Source organism: Oncorhynchus mykiss, chromosome 12 (assembly GCF_057628025.1).
Source record: "Oncorhynchus mykiss isolate SJ-2025 chromosome 12, ASM5762802v1, whole genome shotgun sequence".
NCBI lineage: Eukaryota > Metazoa > Chordata > Actinopteri > Salmoniformes > Salmonidae > Oncorhynchus > Oncorhynchus mykiss.
In genome coordinates this window covers 66,966,196-66,989,903 of record NC_143033.1, presented here as the reverse complement: position 1 = coordinate 66,989,903, position 23,708 = coordinate 66,966,196, and the positions used below count along the sequence as shown (strand labels likewise).

Sequence of the window (23,708 nt, the reverse complement as noted above, 5' to 3'; positions counted from 1 at the left end):
TAAAGAAATGCATGCCTATCAACAAAGTAATTGTAGTCCAGGTATTTAGAGCATTTCACACGTGGATTTTACCAGGGTCACAACATGCCTATATTAAAAAGTCTAACAAAACTAGCTGCCCAAATTGACATCTTTTATTTTTCTCTCCTGGTTCTTGCCTTCTAGACTAGCAACAGCTGGCAGGACAACACCCACCCCTCCTGTGTCACTTCTCCACCAGCCCCCCCTGGCAGCGTCCACTCTGACACCTCCAACTGAGACACCCCTCTTCCTCCACCCCAGAGACCTCTTTCTTTTGGGATATGCTCAGACTATCCACTTACACCCCCCCCCCCATCCTCCTTCCTGCCTACCTCTCCACTACCGGTCCGGACTGGGCAACCCATGCCAGGCGCTGTGTATACACACACATACGCACTCTCAAACACACACTTCTATGGACTGTTAAGATGGAAAAGTGAACAGAAAACATTTACCTTCCACACTAGAGAAATTCTGAAGGCTCGTTTTTGTCTTCATATTGAATGAGGAGACTGACTGGCGCCTGATCATGACATCATAACCCCTCGCTGCCTCCAGGACCTTTGACCTTTGGGGAACTACCAACCCAACCTGGCTGTGTAGGGCAGGTGATGATCACTGTCTGTACATTACCTGTGTAAATGCTCATGTCAACTCCACACAGTGTTCACAGCCTGTCCATTACCTATCCCTTGTGAGGTTCTGGTGTTGACGCGTGTGATAGTGGTCACACACACACTCTCTGGCGATACGGATCACAAGACGAGCTCTGCTCACCTTGCTTGTACCAAAGTGATGTCCTCTCTCCTACTTCCCCCAACCTGATAGTTTTCACCCCCCTTCTGTTCCTCTGAGAACCAACTGGTAACACAAAGACACCGCTGTTGTTTCTCCCATCTTTTAGTATTGAGCGAGTGCTTTATAGGTCAGATATGCACACACCACCCACTTTTACAACCCCTCGTATGGAACGTGGACACATCTGTCAAGCACAAACGTTTGCACCTTTTTACAGGTGCCGTCTACCTGGTGACAGTAGTTCTGGGGAGTTGAGCATACAGTTGGCCTGAGGGCAGGACTGAAGATGGAGTGGGGAAATGAGCGATCCTCGTTAGTCCTCCAGAGGTCGTTTCTGTTGCGTCCCCGTTCGGTTAGTCATCAAAAGCTATCGACTCTTTTGTAGGCGTTTACTTTCCTCTGTCAACTACTTTTAGTTGATTGTAGCCTTTTTCTTTCTAATGTTGTTTCACAAAGAAATGCACCAGCCACCAAATAAACAGTTTGTTTATAGAACTTAAATGTGGTGTTGGGACGGTGAAATGAAATACGTTTTGGGGCAGAGAGATGGCTATTTCATTGGGGGGACAAAATGTGACATGAAAATATTTGTGACCGTCTTCCAATGCATGTAGGCTTTTTAGGTGTTCAGTGATGGCTCTCATTTAAATATTCGAGTTATTTAGCTTCTTCACTTTTTTGTTTTCTCAAAGACACAGACCAAAAAGGAGTAATGCGTTATGCTGTATGTACAGAGTTTCTTAGACGTTTCAATCGGGATGGCTTAATGAACACAGCCCAGCCTTGCCGTATTCATTAGGAACGGAACTGGCTGAAGCGGAGGGACTTACCATGTTTTGCCATTGCTAAACATTTTTGCTACGGTACAAAACGTTTCACTTTCGGTGGACACTAATGAATAGGACCCTGAGTTTATACTCCACCAAATGGTCTCTGGATCAGAACTTTCCTGGGGGCGTGCACCGAAATGCTTGAAGTCAGAGGTTATGGAGTACATTCAGCCTTTACATTTTTTTTTTATCAGTTAGTCTTTGGTATATTTAACAACTGTGGCCTCTCCACTAGCTGGGTATTGTTCAGTAGGGTGAAAACATTTTAAAACCGAGTGATACGGGTAGATGCTACTACCTGAACTTATCCAATAGGAATGCATGTTTTTGGTTGCAAACCGTTTTGCTACGTTGTGCCCTACTGAACAGGACTCGGGTGGAAGTCCCCGGTCCAGACAGGGCTTAAACTCTCATCTACTCATAATAATCTGTCTTGCTCACAGGCCACACTACAACTTTGCATCGTACCAAAAATACCAGTTATCAAGATGATTATACTTCACACAAAAAAGTTGGTGAATAAAAAGTTTTCCGTTTTGGGGTAGAGGGAATTGTATTTGTACTTGTCTTTTTATGGTGTTGTCTGGCCTCATGTCGTTTAAGTTTGAGGTTATATGGGGGGGGGGGGGGGGGGCTGTTTGTCTGTCACACCAGTGCTAAAGAATTGATTGTATTGTTGTGGAGATGACAGAGCATCGTTGCCATAGTGAGCACCTGTTCCATGGGAAGGCATGTTGTTTTCTCCCTTTACTCCATCTCAGAATCTGCTGGTAAAAATGGATCCTATTGGTTTAGCTCTATGATTTGGCCAATCAGCAAGGGCTTTACTCTGTTAACTGTTACCAAAAAGGTACCACTGGTTTTATTACGATAAACAAGGTAGTCTTCAGTTTCTCTGATTTCATTTCCTTTTTATTTTCATTCAGCTTAAAATTGTTATTTACAATCATACATCAACTGTTAAGAGTACCGGGCATTTTGATAAAGGACAAACTATATATTAAACAGATATACATACATCGTTACAGAGAACTCTTATATTGTATTACCCAAATTAGTGTCCTTGTTTACTGTTATTATAAACATTTCATATAGCTTATTATATCTTACCACTACTACACCAAATTAGTCTTGTCTTTTTCTACCAGTCGTAAATGGATGTCACTGTACAGATTGTGGAATGTTCGTTTCTCTTTTTATAAACCCTCTGCTTTATTTTTGGGTGAGTTGCCTGATTGTTTGGTCTTTAATGTTCTGAGGTTGGGGTCAAGTTAATTATTATTTTTTGAATGATTATTTGCATATTTTAACTTGGTCTTTTTGTTAATTGGGGTTATGGGTATTGTAGTTTTGTTTGGTACTGTGTGAATTCCAATTGGAACTTCTGTGAAACCGCATTTTAGCAATAACAGCTGAATGATTAATGCCAGCGCCATTGTTGGCCATCTTGCTAGCATATACCGTGAATGCATTTAATCAAAGTCTCTTTCTCTCACATTTTTAGAAATCCCTTATCCATTTTACTTCGGTCATTTTGTCTGTATTGACCCTATTTTATTTTTTATATTTTGTTTTCTCTCAGTATTTTATACTAACGATACAGTTAAACGTAAAAATTGAGCTATTCCTATACAGGTTGAGCCAATAGTGAGTCACCTACTGTAGGATTCTACCACAGAATATGCTATCTGCGACCGTAGAATTCCACAGCACCAAATCAAACGATACATTAAACCCGTTAATGTGTCACTTTGTTTTGTTAGTATCTTTGTATATTGCTCCCTCTTCTTCGTCCCCTTGTATTTTAAATACCCCCTCTCGTCTCTACCTCCGTCTCTTGTATATAAAACCCCACTGTTTCAAGACCTGCGTGTCTGTACGAACTTATTTTATACCTCAACTTTAGAATTGTTCTAGAACGAGTAAAAAGAATGACAAGTTGTAGTGTTCCTTATTAGAAGAAAAAAATGAATAAAATAATTGTGCTTTTCATTATTTGGGGTTGGTTTTTATTTTTATGATTAGTCATATCTATGCTCTTGTGACATTTTAAACAAAAATAATGACACCCTTTGAAGGTTTTACACAGTTGAAGTTTACATAAACCTTAGCCAAATACATTTAAACTCAGTTTTTCATAATTGAAACCCGCCTCTGTAGCTAAGTTGGTAAAGTAGATCGAGCATGGAGCTTGCAATGCCAGGGTTGTGGGCTCGATTCACAGGACGCAAAATGTATGCATGATCGAATGTCACGCAGTTTCATTTCTAGTAAATAGTGAAAGGGTGATTTTCAGCTTAAATTCCAGGCTTCCCTATATCCCCGTGCTGGTATTTTTAAAGCATCTCATGGCTCGTTATGTATCACATAATTGAACTGTGGCACATGGAGGTAGTCTTTCCCTAGACAGTTTGGCTGTTTCTGAATATCTCAGTATTAGTGTAACGCATCTAGATAAACAAAACATACTGTACAAACAAGCATCCCAAAATGTACACATGAGTATGGCGTCATAAATAACCATATTGTCCAGTGCTTATCCATTGTCCTCCTGTTTCAACCCCACTAACAGCTTTATTCAATCTGTATCACGGAAGTTCAGCGTAACAGTGATTTAAATTTAAACGCAAGGTTCCCGCATTAGCAGAGACGCATTCACAGTAAACGCTGCATATGTCAATCGGAAATCACCTTGCAATTTGTAACGCTTCACCGACAGATTGAATAGAGGCCTACATTCACGAGTGGCTGTAGATCTTAATGTCCATGGTGTCAATATGATTGAATCCAGCTGTCAGGGCGAAGAGGCTTGTCGCCACTCTGTCTTTATCAGCTGGAGGGCAGTAAAGTTGGCTTTCTCTGATTTTACTTCACAACCATTATCTACCTGTGGGGAGCAGACACAATATCGTCTTTACTGTTTGAACAATATCAATTGTATAGTAACCTCTGCGTTCAGAAAGTATTCATACCCATTGACTTACTCCACATTTTGTGTTACAGCCTGAATTCCATATTTTGTTTCACCAATCTGCAGTACACACACCCATAATGAAGGGCCCGATTCTGATTTAGGAAATTAGGCCTGCCTACGCACGCCTTTCGTTTTCACTTCTCAGTAGTTGGTATTCAGACTTACCTTATGAAAGGTGCCTTTGCAGGTGTGGTTCCCTTCCGCGTGCTGAATAAATAATTCACCCGCTAAAAACCCTTCCACTTGCGAGCCAATATTTCTCGGTGAGTTTATTCAATAATCCATTTGAATATGGTGTACTATTAGAATTGTGTCCGATTAAGGCAGCCCAACGCACCTCTGATTCAGAAGGGTTGGGTTAAATGCGGGAGACACATTGTTGTTCAACTGACTAGGTATCCCCCTATCCTTTATGTTTCTGCATTTTGAAATCGACCAATGTAATTAAACGGAATGATAATATGGGCTAGACCACGTGAAGGGAAATAACAGTAAATTGGCAGTTGAATGTGTTATTAGGCCTATGGCTAACACTTATGATAGAAATAGGAAAGCAAAAAAAACATTGAGTATCTCTGCAACTTAAAAGGCCATCATTTAAATGCTGCATAATGGCACTGTATTTCACAGTATTTCACTTTCATCTCCAGCAATAAGGTAAAATATCTAAAAACTAGTATATTTAAAATGATCTTATCCAAAACTGAATACTTATTTACCTAGCTCTTATCAAGTTGTAAATTAGTGCATGAATGGTGTTATTTCTATCTGAAAAAAACAAGATGCTTTTTCCCCTTCATTCATAGTTCCCTCACAAGTAAAGGTGGTGGAATAAAGTGAAGGTCAGAATATGGCTTATCGAATAGCACACTATTCTAATGCTTAAGTTCAAAATCAGAATATGCATTAAAAGGGAATCCCGTTCCATTTACGCGCTCTTAATTTTTTTGAAATTGTAGCAAATGTATTGAAAGTGAAATCACATTTACATAAGTATTCACACCCCCAAGTCAAAACTTTGTAGAACCAACCAGCTTTGAGTTGACTTGGGTATGTCTATCAGCTTCGGCACATCTGGATTTGGGGATTTTCTCCAGCTCTTAAGTTACTGAACAGAAATATAGACGCAACAATTTCAAAGATTTTACTGAGTTACAGGTCATAAGGAAATCCATAAAATTCATTAGGCCCTAATCTATGGATTTCACATAACAGGAAATACAGATATGCAAAAAAAAAAGTAGAGGCCGTGAGTCAGAAAACTAGACCGTATCTGGTGTGACCACCATTTGCCTCACGCAGCGTTACATGTCCTTCGCATAGAGTTGATCAGGTTGTTGATTGTGGCCTGTGGAATGTTGTCCCACTTCTCTTCACTGCCTGTGTGAAGTTGCTGGATATTGGGCGGGAACTGGAACATGCTGTCGTACACGTCGATCCAGAACATCCCATACGTGCTCAATGGGTGACATGTCTGAGTATGCAGGCCATGGAAGAACTGGGATATTTTCAGATTCCAGGAATTGTGTACAGATCCTTGCGACATGGGGCTGTGCATTATCATGCTGATGATGGCAGATGAATGGCATGACAGGATCTCGTCACGGTATCTCTGTGCATTTAAATTGCCATCGATAAAATACGATTGTGTTTGTTGTCCGTAGTTTATGCCTCTATATCACGCCACCAATGGCACTCTTTTCACAGCTTTGACATCAGCAAACCACACGCCATACATGGGGGTCTGTGGTTATGAGGCCGGTTGAATGTACTGCCAAATTCTCTAAAATGATGGAGGCGGCTTATGGTAGAGAAATTAACAATTATCTAGCAACAGATCTGGTGGACATTCCTGCCACCATCATGCCAATTGCAAGCTCCCTGAAAACTTTAGACATTGTGGCATTGTATGGTGTGACAAAACTGCACATTTTAGAGTGGCCTTTTATTGTCCCCAGCACAAGGTGCACCTGTGTAATGGCCATGCTGTTTAAACAGCTTATTGGTATGCCACACCTGTCAGGTGGATGATTTATCTTGCCAAAAAGAAGAAATGCTCGCTAACAGGGATGTAAACAAAATGTGTGCAAAACATTGCTGAGAAAAGCTTTTTGTGAGTATAGAACATTTCTGGGATCTTTTATTTCAGCTTTACATGTTGCATTTATATTTTTATTCAGTGTTGATGTGGAGCGACGGTGAACAGCAATTTTTATGTCTTTACACAGATTTAATGGGATTCAAGTCAAGGCTAAGGGATTACTTTGAGATTCTTCAAATATAAAATAGATTATGATTTATTTAATACTTTTTTGGTTACTACATGATTTCATAGTTTTGATGTCTTCACTATTATTCTACAATGTAGAAAATAGTAAAAATGAAGAAAAAAAAACTCTGGAATGGGTAGGTGTGTCCAAACTTTTGACTGGTACTGTATGTAAATTGAATATGTATTTCATTTAATATATTTGCTAAAATTTCTACAAAAAAATGTTTTCACTGTCATTATGTATTGTGGTATTGGGGTATCGTGTAGATGGGTCAGAAAAAAAACATTTAATACATTTTGAATTCAGACTAATGTAACCGATGTGAAATGGCTAGCTAGTTAGTGCTTAAATCGGTGCCGTCACTTGCTCGGAGACCTTAAAGTAGTGGTTCCCCTTGCTCTGCAAGGGCCGCGGCTTTTGTGGAGCGATGGGTAATGATGCTTCGTGGGTGTCAGTTGTCTATGTGTGCAGAGGGTCCCTGGTTCGAGCGAGGGGACGGACAAAAGTTATACTGTTACACTCACACAACAAAACGTGAAATAAGTCAAGGGCTATGAATAATTTATATAGATATATCCTGTACATATTTTTTTATTGTTGATACTTTCTGAAGGCACTGTATCTCTGCGTAGAGACAGACACACAATATTGCTCAATATCATAAATAGTAAATGTTCAAAGATAGCGGCACGCTGTGACAGTCACAAGTGTTAGGTTAAAGTCTAAAGGGAGAAGCAAAGGTGAAAGATGAAGAGGCACGAGATAAAACAGGAAATTAGAGTCACCATTTAAATACATTTGGAATACAAAGCTTTCAAATTTGTGTTCTCTTTCAGAAATCATGTAATGATGGCAGACAAAACTATTTTGTCACAACGGAGCCCATTAAAAAATCCAAACCAGAGAAAATATTACACAATGGTTTTGCTGTATGTCGTCTCTCGGTCTAAAGTTTGTTCTCCCTCAGGAAAAGGAAAGGTATTCAAATTTTGATTGTGGAAAAAAAGTTGCAGAAGAACACCAAGCAGAGAGAGCAGTTACAAGCAGAGAGAGCAGTTACAAGCAGAGAGAGCAGTTACAAGCATAGCACCACATCCACCAACTAAACAGATATTCCCATCAAATAATCCATTGGAATAAGTAGTTAGAATATGTGTCAGTCAGTCAAAGTTCAAGCCAGAGCCGTTTGGGGTAAAGAAAAATATTATTGGTCACCCCTTGCCAGTACCAGCTTCTGAATTATTGTAAGAAATTAAAATCTAGGTGAAACACACCTAGTGAAACTAAAGAGGAAATGTGTCATGTGAGCCAGAATGGTAAATCGTTGTGAAGTAAAAGCATATTTTTAGATGTTGGAGAACAACAAAAAGCATGATTAGAACCCACAAACCGTATAAAAAGCCTATAGCATCGTAATGGGGATCTATCTCAATCTTTACTTGATTCTTTGCACCCTCTCGCCTCATTCTCATAACCCATTAGACACGAAGGCCCAAAGAGAGGGACCTTGGACCTAGTCCTTCAATACAGTTGAGAAGGAGGTAAGGAGATAGGATGCCAGGAATCACAGGATTGTTTTTGTTGAAAGAGCTGACCCGTAATCTTTCTGTGGTAACCTACCTCTGGTTGCAGTGTGTTGAACTCCACAGGGGACTGCTCCCCCTGGTGGTCAGAGCTCCTCCTACACAGGCAGCACAGGATACACTTAAAGGTCCTTCTCATCTCCTCGTCCCGGAAGGAGTAGATAATAGGGTTAACCAGGGAGTTACACTCAGCCAGGATCAGACAGTACTTCTCATAGGTCAAGGCATGGCTGTCTTTACCCATGATCCCATCTAGCAACAGAGTCATCAGGCCCGGTGTCCAACAGATGACAAACACACCTTGGGAGAGAAGGGAAGCCAAGGAGGAAAACATGAGAGGATATGCCATACCCATGCCATTCACTTGTCAATTAAAACAAACAATTATGTTCCCCATAACCTTACAATAGTATGTATGTTTTAGAGAGTTGCATTGATCTGGAAAAAAGGTTGGGTACCTTTTAGCAATGAGTAAGTTGTAAGTAGGGATGTGAATGGAAATGATTTGAGAATAGAAACAGTCAAATAAAATGGTAACGATTGTTGAACAGTATTAGTTTCAATAGCATCACATCCTCTTGGAAGTGTACGTTCCAGATCCCACTCACCCAGTACAATAGAGATAGTCTTCATGAGGTTAAAGACAGTCTCGTTGTGCCTCAGTTGGTGGGAGCTGTGCTGAGACATCCGTTTACCCTTACGTCTCACGTAGACATAGATGCGTGCGTACACAGCCACCATGACAGAAAAGGTGAGCAGGTTGAGAGACGCCCAGAAGATCATATACCTGGAGAAGAAAATACTTTGTCCTTTGCTTTAAACCCAACATCCTGAGACACACACACACACACATACACACACATTGAAAGCCAAGGTCAGCCAGCCACACTGCAGAAGCACTCTTGGAGCAGATCTAGGCTAGGGCACAACGGCAGGAGATGGCATCTAGGATACTTGGGACGCCAACAAACCTCAAGTCCATTTGCCAGCACACTCTCGACCAGGGGTCGTACGTATCAAGCATCTCAGAGTAGGACTGCTGATTTAGGATCAGCTTTGCCCTTTAAATAACATTTTATAGGACAAGGGGGACCTGATCCTAGACTTAGCTGGTTACCTGCGGCTGTAGAGCGGGGCGATGATGGAGCAGTCGCTAAGCTGGCACTCACAGTTCCACCCCATGGAAGGGACCAGCCCCATGATGATAGACACTGCCCAGATACACACGATCAGCAGCACCACCCGCCGTTTGGTCATCTTGCTGTGCAGCTGCATCATCATAATAAAAATAAAACGTATAACACAGCACATACAGAGACCGCAAATCAATGTACATTATTAGTATTATTACTTTTTTTAAATAGAGTAGAATGATAAAAACAAGTACAAACACATAAGATACGAAAAGAACAGCCAGACTAATTTAAAGGAAAAGGCTTTGGAGTCTGTTATAGAGTAGTTAGTCTTTTTTTACCTGCATGGTAATTATGGTCTGGTGACGCTCCACCGCCACAGCCAGCAGGTTGGCCACAGACGCCGTCAGGCTCATGTCCACCAGAGCATTCCTAATGAACCATTGCTGCTTGGACAGCCTGAAGAAGAAGAAGATTCCTCTGTCGTCAACTGTCACAGAGACACTGAGATTAGTATGTCTTTTATCCAAACCCACTCGAGACACACACACATACATTACAAACACCTACTGAGAAGTTGGAAGTCACGGTCAGCCACAGTGTCGTGCCCATAGAGCAGTTGAGGGTTAAATTTGCTGAAGGACACAACGGCAGGTATCTAGGATACTGATTCGAACCAGTGACCCTCCGGTTACCGACCCGGCCTCTCTAGACTACTGTCCGCCCTACCTGATGGTCCAGGGTCCTGTGTTGAGCACGAGGTTGGTGTAGGCCAAGCCGGCGAACAGGTCCGCAGCGGCCATGTTGGCTAGCAGGAAGTAGATGGGGAAGTGGAAGCGTCGGTTGATCAAGATGGCCGCCATCACCATTATGTTGGACAGGATCATAATGAGGCAGATGGTCAGGCCCAGGACCACGACCACACAGTCCCTGACACGCCAGTGTCTGCTGATCTCCTTACCTACGTAATCGTAGAAGAAGGTGACGTTGTGGCTGTAGTCACACGCGTTTCCCATGCCACTGCTCTCCATGGCGGCTGGAGACAGAGACAGAATGGAATGGAATTCGGTAAAAGTAGGTGTGAGGCCCTTGGCTCCGCTAGGAGTTGACAGGAATAAGTAAAGTCAAATGAAGGTCTTCTCTGTATGGCATTACTTTGCCCATTCATAGATGCTAACTACCTTGAGCGCCTTTTGATGAAGGTATCCTGGGTGACTTTTGTTGAGAGCCCCGATGCTTGCTCTAAACGTTAACATGGATCGCTTGCGGTACGGTCTTGGAAACCTATCTTTCATAACAATAAAATAAAAGGCTATATTACTACACATAGGGTTAGTCTTTATAACCCTTTATAGGGTTATTTTAGAGTTAGTCTTCCCACACGGACATACAGTTGAAGTCTGAAGTTTACATACACTTAGGTTGGAGTCATTAAAACTTGGTTTTTTTCAACCACTCCACAAATTTCTTGTTAACAAACTATAGTTTTGGCAAGTTGGTTAGGACATCTAATTTGTGCATGACAAGTCATTTTTCCAAAAATTGTTTACAGATTATTTCACTGTAATTCACTGTACCACAATCCAGTGGGTCAGAAGTTTACATACATTAAATTGACTGTGCCTTTAAACAGCTTGGACATTTCCAGAAAATGATGCCATGGCTTTAGAAGCTTCTGATAGGCTAATTGACATAATTTGAGTCAATTGGAGGTGTACCTGTGGATGTATTTCAAGGCCTACCTTCAAACTCAGTGCCTCTTTGCTTGACATCATGGGAAAAAATTATAGACCTCCACAAGTCTGGTTCATCATTGGGAGCATTTCCAAACGCCTGAAGGTACCACTTTCATATGTACAAGCAATCTGTCTCCTAGGGATGAACGTACTTTGGTGCGAAAAGTGCAAATCAATCCCAGAACAACAGCAAAGGACTTGTGAAGATGCTGGAGAAAACAGGTACAAAAGTATCTATATCCACAGTAAAACTAGTCCTATATCGACATAACTTGAAAGGCCACTCAGCAAGGAAGAAGCCACTGCTCCAAAACCGCCATAAAAAAGTCAGACTACAATTTGCAACTGCTCATGGGGACAAAGATCGTACTTTTTGGAGAAATGTCTTCTGGTCTGATGAAACTAAAATAGAACTGTTTGGCCATAATGACCATTGTTATGTTTGGACAAAAAAGGGGGATGCTTGCAAGCTGAAGAACACCATCCCAACCGTGAAGCACGGGGGTGGCAGCATCATGTTGTGGGGGTGCTTTGCTGCAAGAGGGACTGGTTCACTTCACAAAATAGATGGCATCATGAGGTAGGAAAGTTATATGGATATATTGAAGCAACATCTCAAGACATCAGTCAGGAAGAAGAAGATTGGTCGCAAATGGGTCTTCCAAATGGACAATGACCCCAAGCATACTTCCAAAGTTGTGGCAAAATTGGAGTGGCCATCACAAAGCCCTGACCTCAATCCTATAGAAAATATGTGGGCAGAACTGAAAAAGCGTGTGCAAGCAAGGAGGCCTACAAACCTGACTCAGTTACACCAGCTCTGTCAAGATGAATGGGCCAAAATTCACCCAACTTATTGTGGGAAGCTTGTGGAAGACTACCTGAAACATTTGACCCAAGTTAAACAATTTAAAGGCAATGCTACCAAATACTAATTGAGTGCAAGTAAACTTCTGACCCACTGTCAATGTGATGAAATCATTATCGCTACCATTATTCTGACATTTCACATTCTTAAAATAAAGTGGTGATCCAAACTGACCTAAGACAGGGAATTTTTACTAGGATTAAATGTCAGGAATTGTGAAAAACTGAGTTTAAATGTATTTGGCTAAGGTGTATGTAAACTTCCGACTTCATCTGTATATCCATGTTACAGCTCTTGTTTACGGAACATAGACGGAAGACAGAGACGACCACCTGTGCTAATTAGCTATCTAGCGTGCTCTGAACACCTGTGTGTAAGCGTAACTGGGGAGGAAGTGTAGTTCGTCAACTGGAAGCACACGGGCAATTCCACTTCAAATGTATACCGAACAGAAAAAAAATGATTTCAAAGTTAAACAAACCATACAACTCTGTTCACTATGACCAATTGACACGGAACATTTTTACATAAAAAAAAACACATTTCATGGAAGAACTGCAACGTTTGGTAACAAAATGTCTGTAAAATTTCCCTCCGCTTTTTATGTGTCCACATTTTCCAAAGATTATTGAACTACAGTAAATGATGTGGATTTACATCCAGTCGCAGAATTGTGGTAACGGAATTTCATCATGGGTATCCTGATCTGTACGACACAGAAATGCATCATTATGGATATGAATGTCATTCTCTTCATGGTAATGTATCCTAAATAGGTACACAAAAAAAGGTAGAAATATGTAATCATCCTTCGCATATTATTCTACACATTGGCTATTATTTTTTTATGAGCTTCGCCATTAAACAATACCAAATTTGGTTGGCCCTGACCGGAGCAAATCTGAACCAATCATAGATGTCTACGTTTCAGAAGTTTGGACAGCAAAGTACAGTATAGCACAGAACAGTATAGTAGAATATAGTACAGTAGAGTTCAGTGCATTGTTTACTCAACTTTAGTGTGCTCTACTTTGCACTGAACTCCATTATCCTACTCTACTGTTCAGTACAGGACTGTACTATACTTCTCTTTACTGTACTCTACAGCAAAGAAAGACCTAGCAAACCTACAGCTGGCTCAAAATAAATTAGCTCGCCTTGCCTTTAAGATGACGCCGAAGAGGATGTCTGAAGTTTTACATGCTCCTGACCAATTGTGCTATTTTGTTAGTTTTTTTCCCCGTTGTTTGTAATTTACGTTGTACATAATGTTGCTGCTGCCCTCTCTTATGACCGAAAATAACTTCTGGACATTAGAACAGAGATTACTCAACACGAACTGGAAGAAGCTTTCAGTTTCAGTCCAACAAGAAGGATATTCTGCTCTACCGGGAACAGGCCCAAATCCCCGTCATTTGTGTGAAAAAAAGACAGAGGAAAAGAGGACACAGATCTGGTTGCCTTTTGAGAATCCATAGGCGAGCGAGTAAATGCCCACTGCCTTCCGTTCTACTTGCTAACATGCAGTCATTGGAAAATAAAATTGATGACCTACGATTACTATTATCCTACCATCAGGACATTAAGAACTGTAATATCTTATGTTTCACCGAGTCGTGGCTGAACGACTACACGGATAATATAGGCCTGGCGGGATTTTCCATGCACCAGCAGAACAGAGAAACTACGATGAAGGGTGGGGGTGTGTGTCTTTTTGTCAATAACAGCCGGTGCGCAATGTTTAATATTAAAGAAGTATCGAGGTATTGCTCGCCTGAGGTAGAGTACCTTATGATAAGCTGTAGACCACACTATCTATATTGTTCGTAGCCGTCTATTTACCACCACAGACCGATGCTGGCACAAAGACAGCACTCAACCAGCTGTACAAGGCCATAAGCAAACAAGAAAATGCTCATCCAGAAACGGCGCTCCTAGTGGCCGGGGACATTCATGCAGGCAAACTTAATTTACCAAATTTTTACCAGAATGTGCAAACAGAGGGAAAAAAACTTGAGAACAACTTTAATCCACACACAGAGATGCATACAAAGCCCTTAATTTGGCAAATCTGACCATAATTCTATCCTCCTGATTCCTGCTTACAAGCAAAAACTAAAGCAGGAAGTACCAGTGACTCGCTCAATACGGAAGTGGTCAGATGATGCGGCTGCTACACTGCAGGACTGTTTTGCTAGCTCAGACAGGAATATGTTCCGGGATTCATTCAATGGCATTGAGGAGTATCCCACCTCAGTCATCGGCTTCATCAAAAACTGCATCGACGATGTCGTCCCCACAGTGACCGTAGGTACATATCCCAACCAGAAGCCATGGATTATAGACAACATCCGCATTGAGCTAAAGGCTAGAGCTGCCGCTTTCAAGGAGCGGGACACTAATCCAGACACTTAAAAGAAATCCCGCTATGCCCTCAGATGAACCATCAAACAAGCAAAGCGCCAATACCGGATTAAGATTGAATCATACTACACCGGCTTGTCGGATGTGGCAGGGGTTGAAAACTATTACGGACAACAAAGGGATACCCAGATGTGAGCTGTCCAGGGACGCGAGCCTACCAGACACGCTAAATGCCTTTAATGCTCGCTTCGAGGCAAGCAACACTGAAGCATGCACGAGAGCACCAGCTGTTCTGGATCACTGTGTGATAACGCACTCGGTAGCAGATGTGAGCAAGACATTTAAAAACAGGTCAACATTCACAAAGCCGGGGGGCCAGATGTATTACCAGGACATGTACTCAAAGCATGCGTGGACCAACTGGCAAGTGTCTAACCCGACATTTTCAAACTCTCCCTGATTGAGTCTGTAATACCTAGGGTTGCAAAATTCCAGGAACTTTCAATAAATGCCCTGGTCTTACAGAAATCCTGGCTGGGATTTTGGGAAAATCAAGGAATTTATTCAAAGTTCCAGGAGACCACCATAGTCCCTGTGCCCAAGGAAGTGAAGGTAACCTGCCTAAATGATTACCGCCCCGTAGCACTCATGTCGGTAGCAATGAAGTGCTTTGAAAGGCTGGTCATGGCGCACATCAACAGCATCCTCCTGGATACCAAAGGGGTTAGGGTCCCAAAAACTCTCACCATTATTGATTAACGGGACCTTAAGATTCAAAAGTTTTGCTACAGGCCTTATAATAGATACTGTTGCTATGTGTCTAAAAACTCTGCCACTATACGTTGCACAAGCCATCTACAGTTGAAGTTTACATACACTTAGGTTGGAGTCATTAAAACTCATTTTTCAACCACTCCACAAATTTCTTCTTAACAAGCTATAGTTTTGGCAAGTTGGTTGGGACATCAACTTCGTGCATGACATGTAATTTTTCTAACTGTTTACAGACAGATTATTTCACTTATAAAGCAAGACAAACTCAATGTATCACAATTCCAGTGGGTCAGAAGTTTACATACACTAAGTTGACTGTGCCTTTAAACAGCTTGGAAAATTCCATAAAATTATGTCATGGCTTTAGAAGCTTCTGATAGGCTAATTGACATAATTTGAGTCAATTGGAGGTGTACCTGTGGAGGTATTTAAAGGCCTGCCGTCAAACTCAGTACCTCTTTGCTTGACATCATGGGAAAATCGAAAGAAATCAACCAAGACCTCAGAAAAATATTGTAGACCTCCACAAGTCTGGTTCAGCCTTGGGAGCAATTTCCAAACGCCTGAAAGTACCACGTTCATCTGTACAAACAATAGTATGCAAGTATAAACACCATGGGACCACGTAGTCGTCATACCGCTCAGGACGGAGACATGTTCTGTCTCCTAGAGATGAACGTACTTTGGTGCGAAAAGTGCAACTCAATCACAGAACAACAGCAAGGGACCTTGTGAAGATGCTGGAGGAAACAGGTACAAAAGTATCTATATCCACAGTAAAATGAGTACTATATTGACATAACATGAAAGGCCGCTCAGCAAGGAAGAAGCCACTCCTCGAAAACCGGCATAAAAACAGTCAGACTACGGTTTGCAACTGCACATGAGGACAAAGATCATACTTTTTGTAGAAATGTCCTCTGGTCTGATGAAACTAAAATAGAACTGTTTGGCTATAACGACCATCGTTATGTTTGGAGGAAAAAGGGGTGAGGCCTTTAAGCCAAAGAACACCATCCCAACCGTGACGCATGGGAGTGGCAATATCATGTTGTGGGGGTACTTTGCTGTAGGAGGGACTTGGTGCACGTCACAAAATAGATGGCATCATGAGAATAAAAATTATGTGGATAAATTGAAGCAACATCTAAAGACATCAGTCAGGAAGTTAAAGCTTGGTTGCAAATGGGTCTTCCAAATAGACAATGATCCCAAGCATACTTCCAAAGTTGTGGAAAAATGGCTTACGGACAACAAAGTCAAGGTATTGGAGTGGCCATCCCAAAGCCCTGACCTCAATCCTATAGAACATTTGTGGCCAGAACTGAAAAAGCGTGTGCGAGCAAGGAGGCCTACAAACCTGACTCAGTTACACCAGCTCTGTCAGGAGGAATGGGCCAACATTCACCCAATTTATTGTGGGAAGCTTGTGGAAGGCTACCCAAAACATTTGACCCAAGTTAAACAATTTAAAGGCAATGCTACCAAATACTAATCGAGTGTATGTAAACTTCTGACCCACTGGGAATGTGAAGAAAGAAATAAAAGCTGAAATAAATCATTCTCACTACTATTATTCTGACATTTCACATTTTTTAAATAAAGTGGTGATCCTAACTGACCTAAAACAGGGAATTTCAACTGGGATTAAATGTCAGGAATTGTGAAACAAATGTGGCTAAGGTGTATGTAAACTTCCGACTTCAACTGTATATATTAGTCTTTGTGGTTAAGCCCTAGCTGTTGCAAGAGTGTGCTTGGAGGCTAGGTCGGAGTCAGACCGAAACTTGATAAAGAGAAGTAACCACTGTCTGGTATTGACATTTTGATCTTGTGTGACAGTGGACAATGCTAATGAATTCAGAAAAACTACTGTACTAGGTTACCTTATAAGGTAACCTCAGCATATTGCTGTATACATACATTGACATAGGTGATCATACCACTAGGGAGTGATGGCATGTATAAAATCAGCTGTGCTTTTAGGTGGGGTGTAGAACTTACTGTGAAACATACGTGCGGTGTTTCCATTGTCACTTCTGTCTGCAATTGCATTAATAAAGGTTTGATTGATTTACTTAAAGATGATATTGTCTGACTGCTGATTTCACCAATAAGCCAACGATTGACAAGGAACCTACCCCGACAATACCCTAGACCCACTCCAATTCGCATACCACCCCAACAGATCCACAGATGACGCAATCACACTCCACACTGCCCTTTGCCACCTGGACAAAAGGAACACCCGTGAGAATGCTGTTCATTGACTACTGCCCAGCGTTCAACACCATAGTGCCCACGAAGCTCATCCCTAAGCTAAAGCTATTAAACACCTTCCTCTGCAACTGGATCCTGAACTTCCTGACGGGCCACCCCCAGGTGGTAAGGGTAGGCAACAACACATCTGCCACGCTGATTTTCAACACTGGGGCCCCTCGGGGTTGTGTACTTAGTCTCCTCCTGTACTCCCTGTTCACCCACGACTGCATGGCCAAACGACCCCAACACCATTAAGTTTGCTGACGACACAACAGTGTCACCGATAACGATGAGACAGCCTATAGGGAGGGCAGAGAACTGGCAGTGTGGTGCCAGGACAACAACCTCTGCCTCAACGTGATCAAGACAAAGGAGCTGATCGTGGACTACAGGAACAGGCGGGCCGAACAGGCCCCCGTTAACATCAACGGGGATGTAGTGGAGCAGATTGAGAGCTTCAAGTTCCTTGGTGTCCACATCACCAGCGAACTATTATGGTCCAAACACACCAAGACAGTCGTGAAGAACAAAACATTTTCCACCTCAGGAGACTGAAAATATTCTGGGTCCGCCTGGTACCGCCTGGTATGGCAACTGCTCGGCATCTGACCGTAAGGCGCTACAGAGGGTAGTGCGTATGGCCCAGTACATCACTGGGGCCAAGCTTTCACAAAGAACTAACATCAACAACATGCATGAGTCTTTCATGGTTGAGGTTTGAGGATAAATGTACTACTTCTCTTCTAGTCTTTTTAAGAAACATGTTGAAAATGCCAAAAGACTTGAATAATCTATTTGCATACACTTCAAAACAGACACACAGTACCAGTCAAAAGTACACCTACTCAAAGATTTTTCTTTATTTGTACTATTTTCTACATTGTAGAATAATAGTGAAGACATCAAATATATGAAAGAACACATATGGAATCATGTAGTAACTAAAGAAAGTGTTAAACAAATCAAAACATATTTTATATTTGAGATTCTTCAAAGTAGCTACCCTTTGCCTTGATGACAGCTTTGCACACTTATGGCATTCTCCCAACCAGCTTCATGAATGCATTTCAATTAACAGGTGTGCCTTGTTAAAAGTTAACTTGTGGAATTTCCTTCCTTAATACGTTTGAGCCAATCAGTTGTGTTGTGACAAATAGCCCTATTTGGTAAAAGACTAAGTCCATATTATGGCAAGAACAGCTCAAATAAGCAAAGAGTAACAGTCCATTGTTACTTTAATACATGAATGTAAGTCAATCCAGAAAATGACAAGAACTTTGAAAGTTTATTCAAGTGCAGTCGCATAAACCATCAAGCGCTATGATGAAACTGGCTCTCATGAGGGCCGCCACAGGAAAGGAAGACCCAGAGTTACCTATGCTACAGAGGATAAGTTCATTAGAGTTACCAGCCTCATAAATTGCAGCCCAAATAAAGTAACAGACGCGTCTCAACATCAACTGTTCAGAGGAGACTATGTGAATCAGGCCTCAAATTTCTGCAAAGAAACCACTATTAAAGGATACAAATAATAATAAGAGACTTGCTTGGGCCAAGAAACACGAGCAATGGACATTAGACTGGTGGAAATCTGTCCTTTGGTCTGATGAGTCCAAATTTGAGATTTCTGGTTCCAACCGCCGTGTCTTTGTGAGACACAGAGTAGGTGAACGGATGACCTCTGCATGTGTGGTTTCCACCGTGAAGCATGGAGGAGGAGGTGTGATGGTGCTTTGCTGGTGACACGGTCTGTGACGTATTTAGAATTCAAGGCACACTTAACCAGCATGGCTACCACAGCATTCTGCAGCGATTCGCCATCCCATCTGGTTTGGGCTTAGTGGGACTATCACTTGTTTTTCAACAGGACAATGACCCAACAAACATCTAGGCTGTGTAAGGGCTATTTGATCAAGAAAGCAAGTGATGGAGTGCTGCATCAGATGACCTGGCCTCAACGCAATTGAGATGGTTTGGACCGCAGCGTGAAGGAAAAGCAGCCAACAAGTGCTCAGCATATGTGGGAACTCTTTCAAGACTGTTGGAAAAGCATTCCAGGTAAAGCTAGTTGAGAGAATGCCAAGAGTGTGCAAAGCTGTCATCAAGGCAAAAGTGTAGCTACTTTGAAGAATATAAAATATATTTTGATTTGTTTAACACTGTTTTGGTTACTACATGTGTTATTTCATGGTTTGTGTCTTCACTATTATTCTACAATGTAGAAAATAGTTTTAAAAAATAAAGAAAAAACCTTGAATTGGTAGGTGCGTCCAAACTTTTGACTGGTACTGGACATACCCCACCAGACACGCCACTATGGGTTTCTTCACCGTACCCAAAACAAAAACAGAATTCATGCGTCACTCAGTTATGTAATGCTCTGCCACCAGAGGTTAGTCAGGCAAAAAGCAAGTTTCGTTTTAGAAAACAGATTAAAGAAAACATTGTATCACAATGCCTATCCTCTTTCTAAAGTTCTAATTTAACTATACATAGGAATAGGAATATGTATATTGGAATAGTGTGTAAATTGTATTTTTGTTGTCGCTTGGTGTCTTTCCAATTTATAACTCTTATTTTATATATAGAATTTCACGTAATATCTTATGTTGTTCTCGTTTATAACTGTTCTGTACTTTGTCATGCACTTGTATGTTTATGTGGAACCCAGAAAGAGTAGCTGCTGTATGTAGCTGCTGCATTAAATTGCAGAACTTCCGTTAAAGATTTTTTGCAAATCCAATTTGGTAATAATTCCTAATCAAAATTAATATCCGTAAAAACACTAACTAATTGATAGGTCTACCTTTACTTGTAACTTCTGTAAACGTTCATTATTCTCCCTCATGAGGGATATCTTAAAGATATGTGTTTTTTTTGTAACGGAATTTCAAGACACAAGGCAATGTTTCTTAAACTTACAGAAGGCAGAAAAAATATCATGAACTAAATGTAAGTGTTGATAACTTGGCAGGGGTATTTCTAAAACTTTAAGACTTTTTTTCTGGTAGATATTTTCTAAACCCCTTTTTCATCTGACAATAAATCAAAGCCTTTGCTTATTCCACATTTTTTGAATGTAATATGGTTGAAAAATGTATACATGCCTTCATATATTTTTTTTAAAGACTCATAGCTTTCATTTAACACCCAATTTGATATGCTCCTATAAACATTTACATGGAAATGACCACACACATGGTATGGATCTGTGCAAATCTGCTACAGTAACAGGCATCTTTTTTCTTTGAAAGATTCTTTCTTGCTGATATGAAAGATAAGGGCCATATATTTCGAAAAACCGTTAAAACACAGCATTGTAATTGCAGTTCACACAGAGCTGTGGGTGAAGCTGACCACTGAAACCCCCTATACAGAGCTAGGCTTTTACTGCTTTTACTGTTTTTACTGTTTTCTATTTATTTTTTTATTTAACTAGGCACGTCAGTTAAGCACAAATTATAATTTCCCCAATGACAGCCTACCCCGGCCAATTCTGGGCTAATTGTACACCGCCCTATGGCACTACCAATCACGGCCGGATGTGATACAGCCTGGATTCGAACCAGTGATGCCTCTTGCACTGAAATGCAGTGCCTTAAACCACTGTGCCACTCGGGAGCCCTATACTAGACACCTTGTGCCAGATGTGATATAGGCTTACTGACAGTAGTTGCCTCCACTGATTCTACCCCCTTAGGCCTATTATGGGACAGTTTCTGCCACAAAAAGGCATGTGGAAACCAGCAGAGTGCAGGTTGAGTGTGTGAACTCAACCTGGTCTCAAAGCATTTCGTATTATTCTGGAACGAAGTCCGAGACACTCCTTTTAGTAAGATTTTACATTTGCTATGGTTACATAAGACAGATGGTTATTTAAGTCAAAAACTAAAGGAGGGGAGTTGGTCAGGGTGGATGGGTATAACGCGAATGTCTAGCAACCCAAAGGTTGCGAGTTCAAATCTCATCACAGACAACTTTTCAACTACTTACTACTTTTTAGCTACTTTGGAACTACTTAGCATGTTAGCTAACACTTCCCCTAACCTTAACCATTTTAGCTAACTCTTACCTTTACCCTAACTCCTAAACTTAACCATAACCCTAATCCCTAGCCTAGATAATGATAGCGAGCTAGCCACCTAGCTAGAATTCATAACATATACGTTTTGCAAATTCGTAACATATTGTATGTTAACAAATTCATAACATATAATACAAATGTAATTTGTAAATAATCATACGAAATGGGTGATGGGCATCCACAAATTAATTCATACCATATGAAATATAACATTTACTAAATGCGGATTTACGTACAGAATAATACGAAATGCTCTGACACCAGGTTGCTGAACTGTATTCTAATACTTTGCGTGAATAAACAGATAACTATCTGATCGCGCCGTGCACTGTTGCAAAATAACAATTTGACAGATATCCAGTTTTTCAAGTTAAACTTAGAACATTGTGCAAGACCAAGACACCAAACCTTATAGTTAAACTTTACATTTTCTTGAACAAACATAAAAAGGTCTACGTGACATTGTTTTATTCCCTCTGTAAAATCAGGTGTAAACAAAGGTACAAGGTACGGTTACAGTAAAACAAGGACTGGAGGTACGGTAGAACTAGAAGAAAATCGGAAAGGTTTACAGAATGACGCCTAGTTAAGAAGTTTCAACTTTGTTTTAACTCTTATAACTCTTCAGACAAAACATGTGCAGACTTTTTCAGAATAAATACAGGGACTAGAAGTAGCCTTCTGTGATTGTCATACCTAACTACACACAATTTGATCAACGCTGGACCTGAGTTTGTAATTGAATTACCGAACCCCACATTATACACCCAAGAATAATCATGCGTAGGCTTATAATAAACATTCGGTTGCTTACCGCTGTTTTAGAACAACGTTTCCCTCCAATATAACCCGAAATGTAATTTATATGTTGAACACTTCCAACAGGTAAATGTACCTTTTCACCCTCAGGGACCAGGGTTCCGGTCTAAAAGCACGGTTTTGACTACTCCTACAGTTTTGCTTCGGTACTGCAGACGAACTGACGCCCGGCCCAGAAAGACAAATTCCATACACGGCCACATAAACAAGTCAAATAACCAATAAGACACCACCTACAGCCAAAGTTAGTAAAGATGTCTAAGTTTATTTATATGTGAGTTTTGGAGGCCTGACCAAATTTACATCGAAATGTAAAGATCTGTCACACGTTGAAAGCAAGTCTAAAAAGCGCTAGATCTGTTCTATGTGCGCTATTTCTATGCTTCCCTGGGTTTCATTTTTGCATCTTTTACTTTCGATTTTGTACACCAGCTTCAAAAACCAATACAATAAATGTTGGTTATTGAAAATATATTTCTCAGCAGTTTAGATGGTACAATGATACTATAAACTGCATGTTTTACCACATAAACTGAAATTAGACAAACTATTGGAATTTTTGCAAGCAGGAAATGGCAGAGCAATTTCTGCATATTGCACCTTTGACATGTTATATTCATCCAAAGTCTGGCATGTGTTAGGATAATGTGATGACGTTGTCGCTGCTCCCTGTGCGCACTGAGTGCTAGTGGTTATGTGATGTTGATCCATAAAAACCGGATGCAACCCGGAAATAAACGGTCCATGTATTGGCAATATGCGAACGTGAGTAGATTTCCTTGGGTTACGGTCAAATCACTTAAGACACACCCTCGTTCACTTACCCTCTCCTTATGCCCTTGGGGGATCCCCGTCGCCATCTTGCTGGGTGGTCCAAATGATTAGCCAAGCAAGGGAGGTTTGCAACGTAAGCCCCTCAGCCTTCGTTTTTATTCGGCTTTGCAAGTGTACTATTATGTTCACTCCCGGGCCTGAAACTCCCCATAATTCAATTTGCGACGATTGTACATCCGCTAAGAAAAGTCCGCGAAAACTTAAACAACATAATTGGAGAAGTCAACGTAGAAGTGTAAGTAAAAACGAACGCAAATAAGTTAGAAATTGTATTACTGCGTAAATATATTTTTGTTTGGTTAACTTTGGAAATTGTAGAAATAAAAAATGTTCCTTCTTCAGAAGTTCCAGCTCG

At 41.0% G+C, this 23,708-nt stretch overlaps 2 protein-coding genes across 16 annotated transcripts in view; one reads left to right on the top strand and one right to left on the bottom strand.

Moving 5' to 3' along the window:
• pbx4 (pre-B-cell leukemia transcription factor 4) overlaps positions 1–3,644 on the top strand; it is a 53,988-nt gene extending 50,344 nt beyond the window's left edge. For all 8 annotated transcript variants that reach the window (XM_036938057.2, XM_036938053.2, XM_036938059.2 and 5 more), the window contains one exon: positions 166–3,644. Coding sequence is in view for 4 of the 8 variants with exons in the window: in XM_036938053.2 (XP_036793948.2) it covers positions 166–258 (93 nt within the window). In the remaining 4 variants the exon portion in view is untranslated. The remainder of the gene's footprint in view (positions 1–165) is intronic.
• On the bottom strand, positions 2,540–23,708 carry lpar2a (lysophosphatidic acid receptor 2a). Of its 8 annotated transcripts, none has more exons than XM_021624477.3 (8): positions 23,344–23,708; positions 10,794–10,900; positions 10,342–10,648; positions 9,954–10,071; positions 9,597–9,748; positions 9,088–9,266; positions 8,517–8,779; positions 2,540–4,536 (listed from the first exon to the last, which is right to left on the bottom strand). In XM_021624477.3, the coding sequence occupies exons 3-8, from the start codon at positions 10,641–10,643 to the stop codon at positions 4,444–4,446; spliced, it is 1,107 nt and encodes a 368-aa protein (XP_021480152.2). In that variant the 5' UTR covers positions 10,644–10,648; positions 10,794–10,900; positions 23,344–23,708; the 3' UTR covers positions 2,540–4,443. The 8 variants fall into 8 exon arrangements, with proteins under 8 accessions (XP_021480152.2, XP_021480155.2, XP_021480153.2 ...); XM_021624480.3 differs by having other exon boundaries at positions 10,794–10,896; positions 23,344–23,509; XM_021624478.3 differs by lacking the exon at positions 23,344–23,708 and adding an exon at positions 22,515–22,670.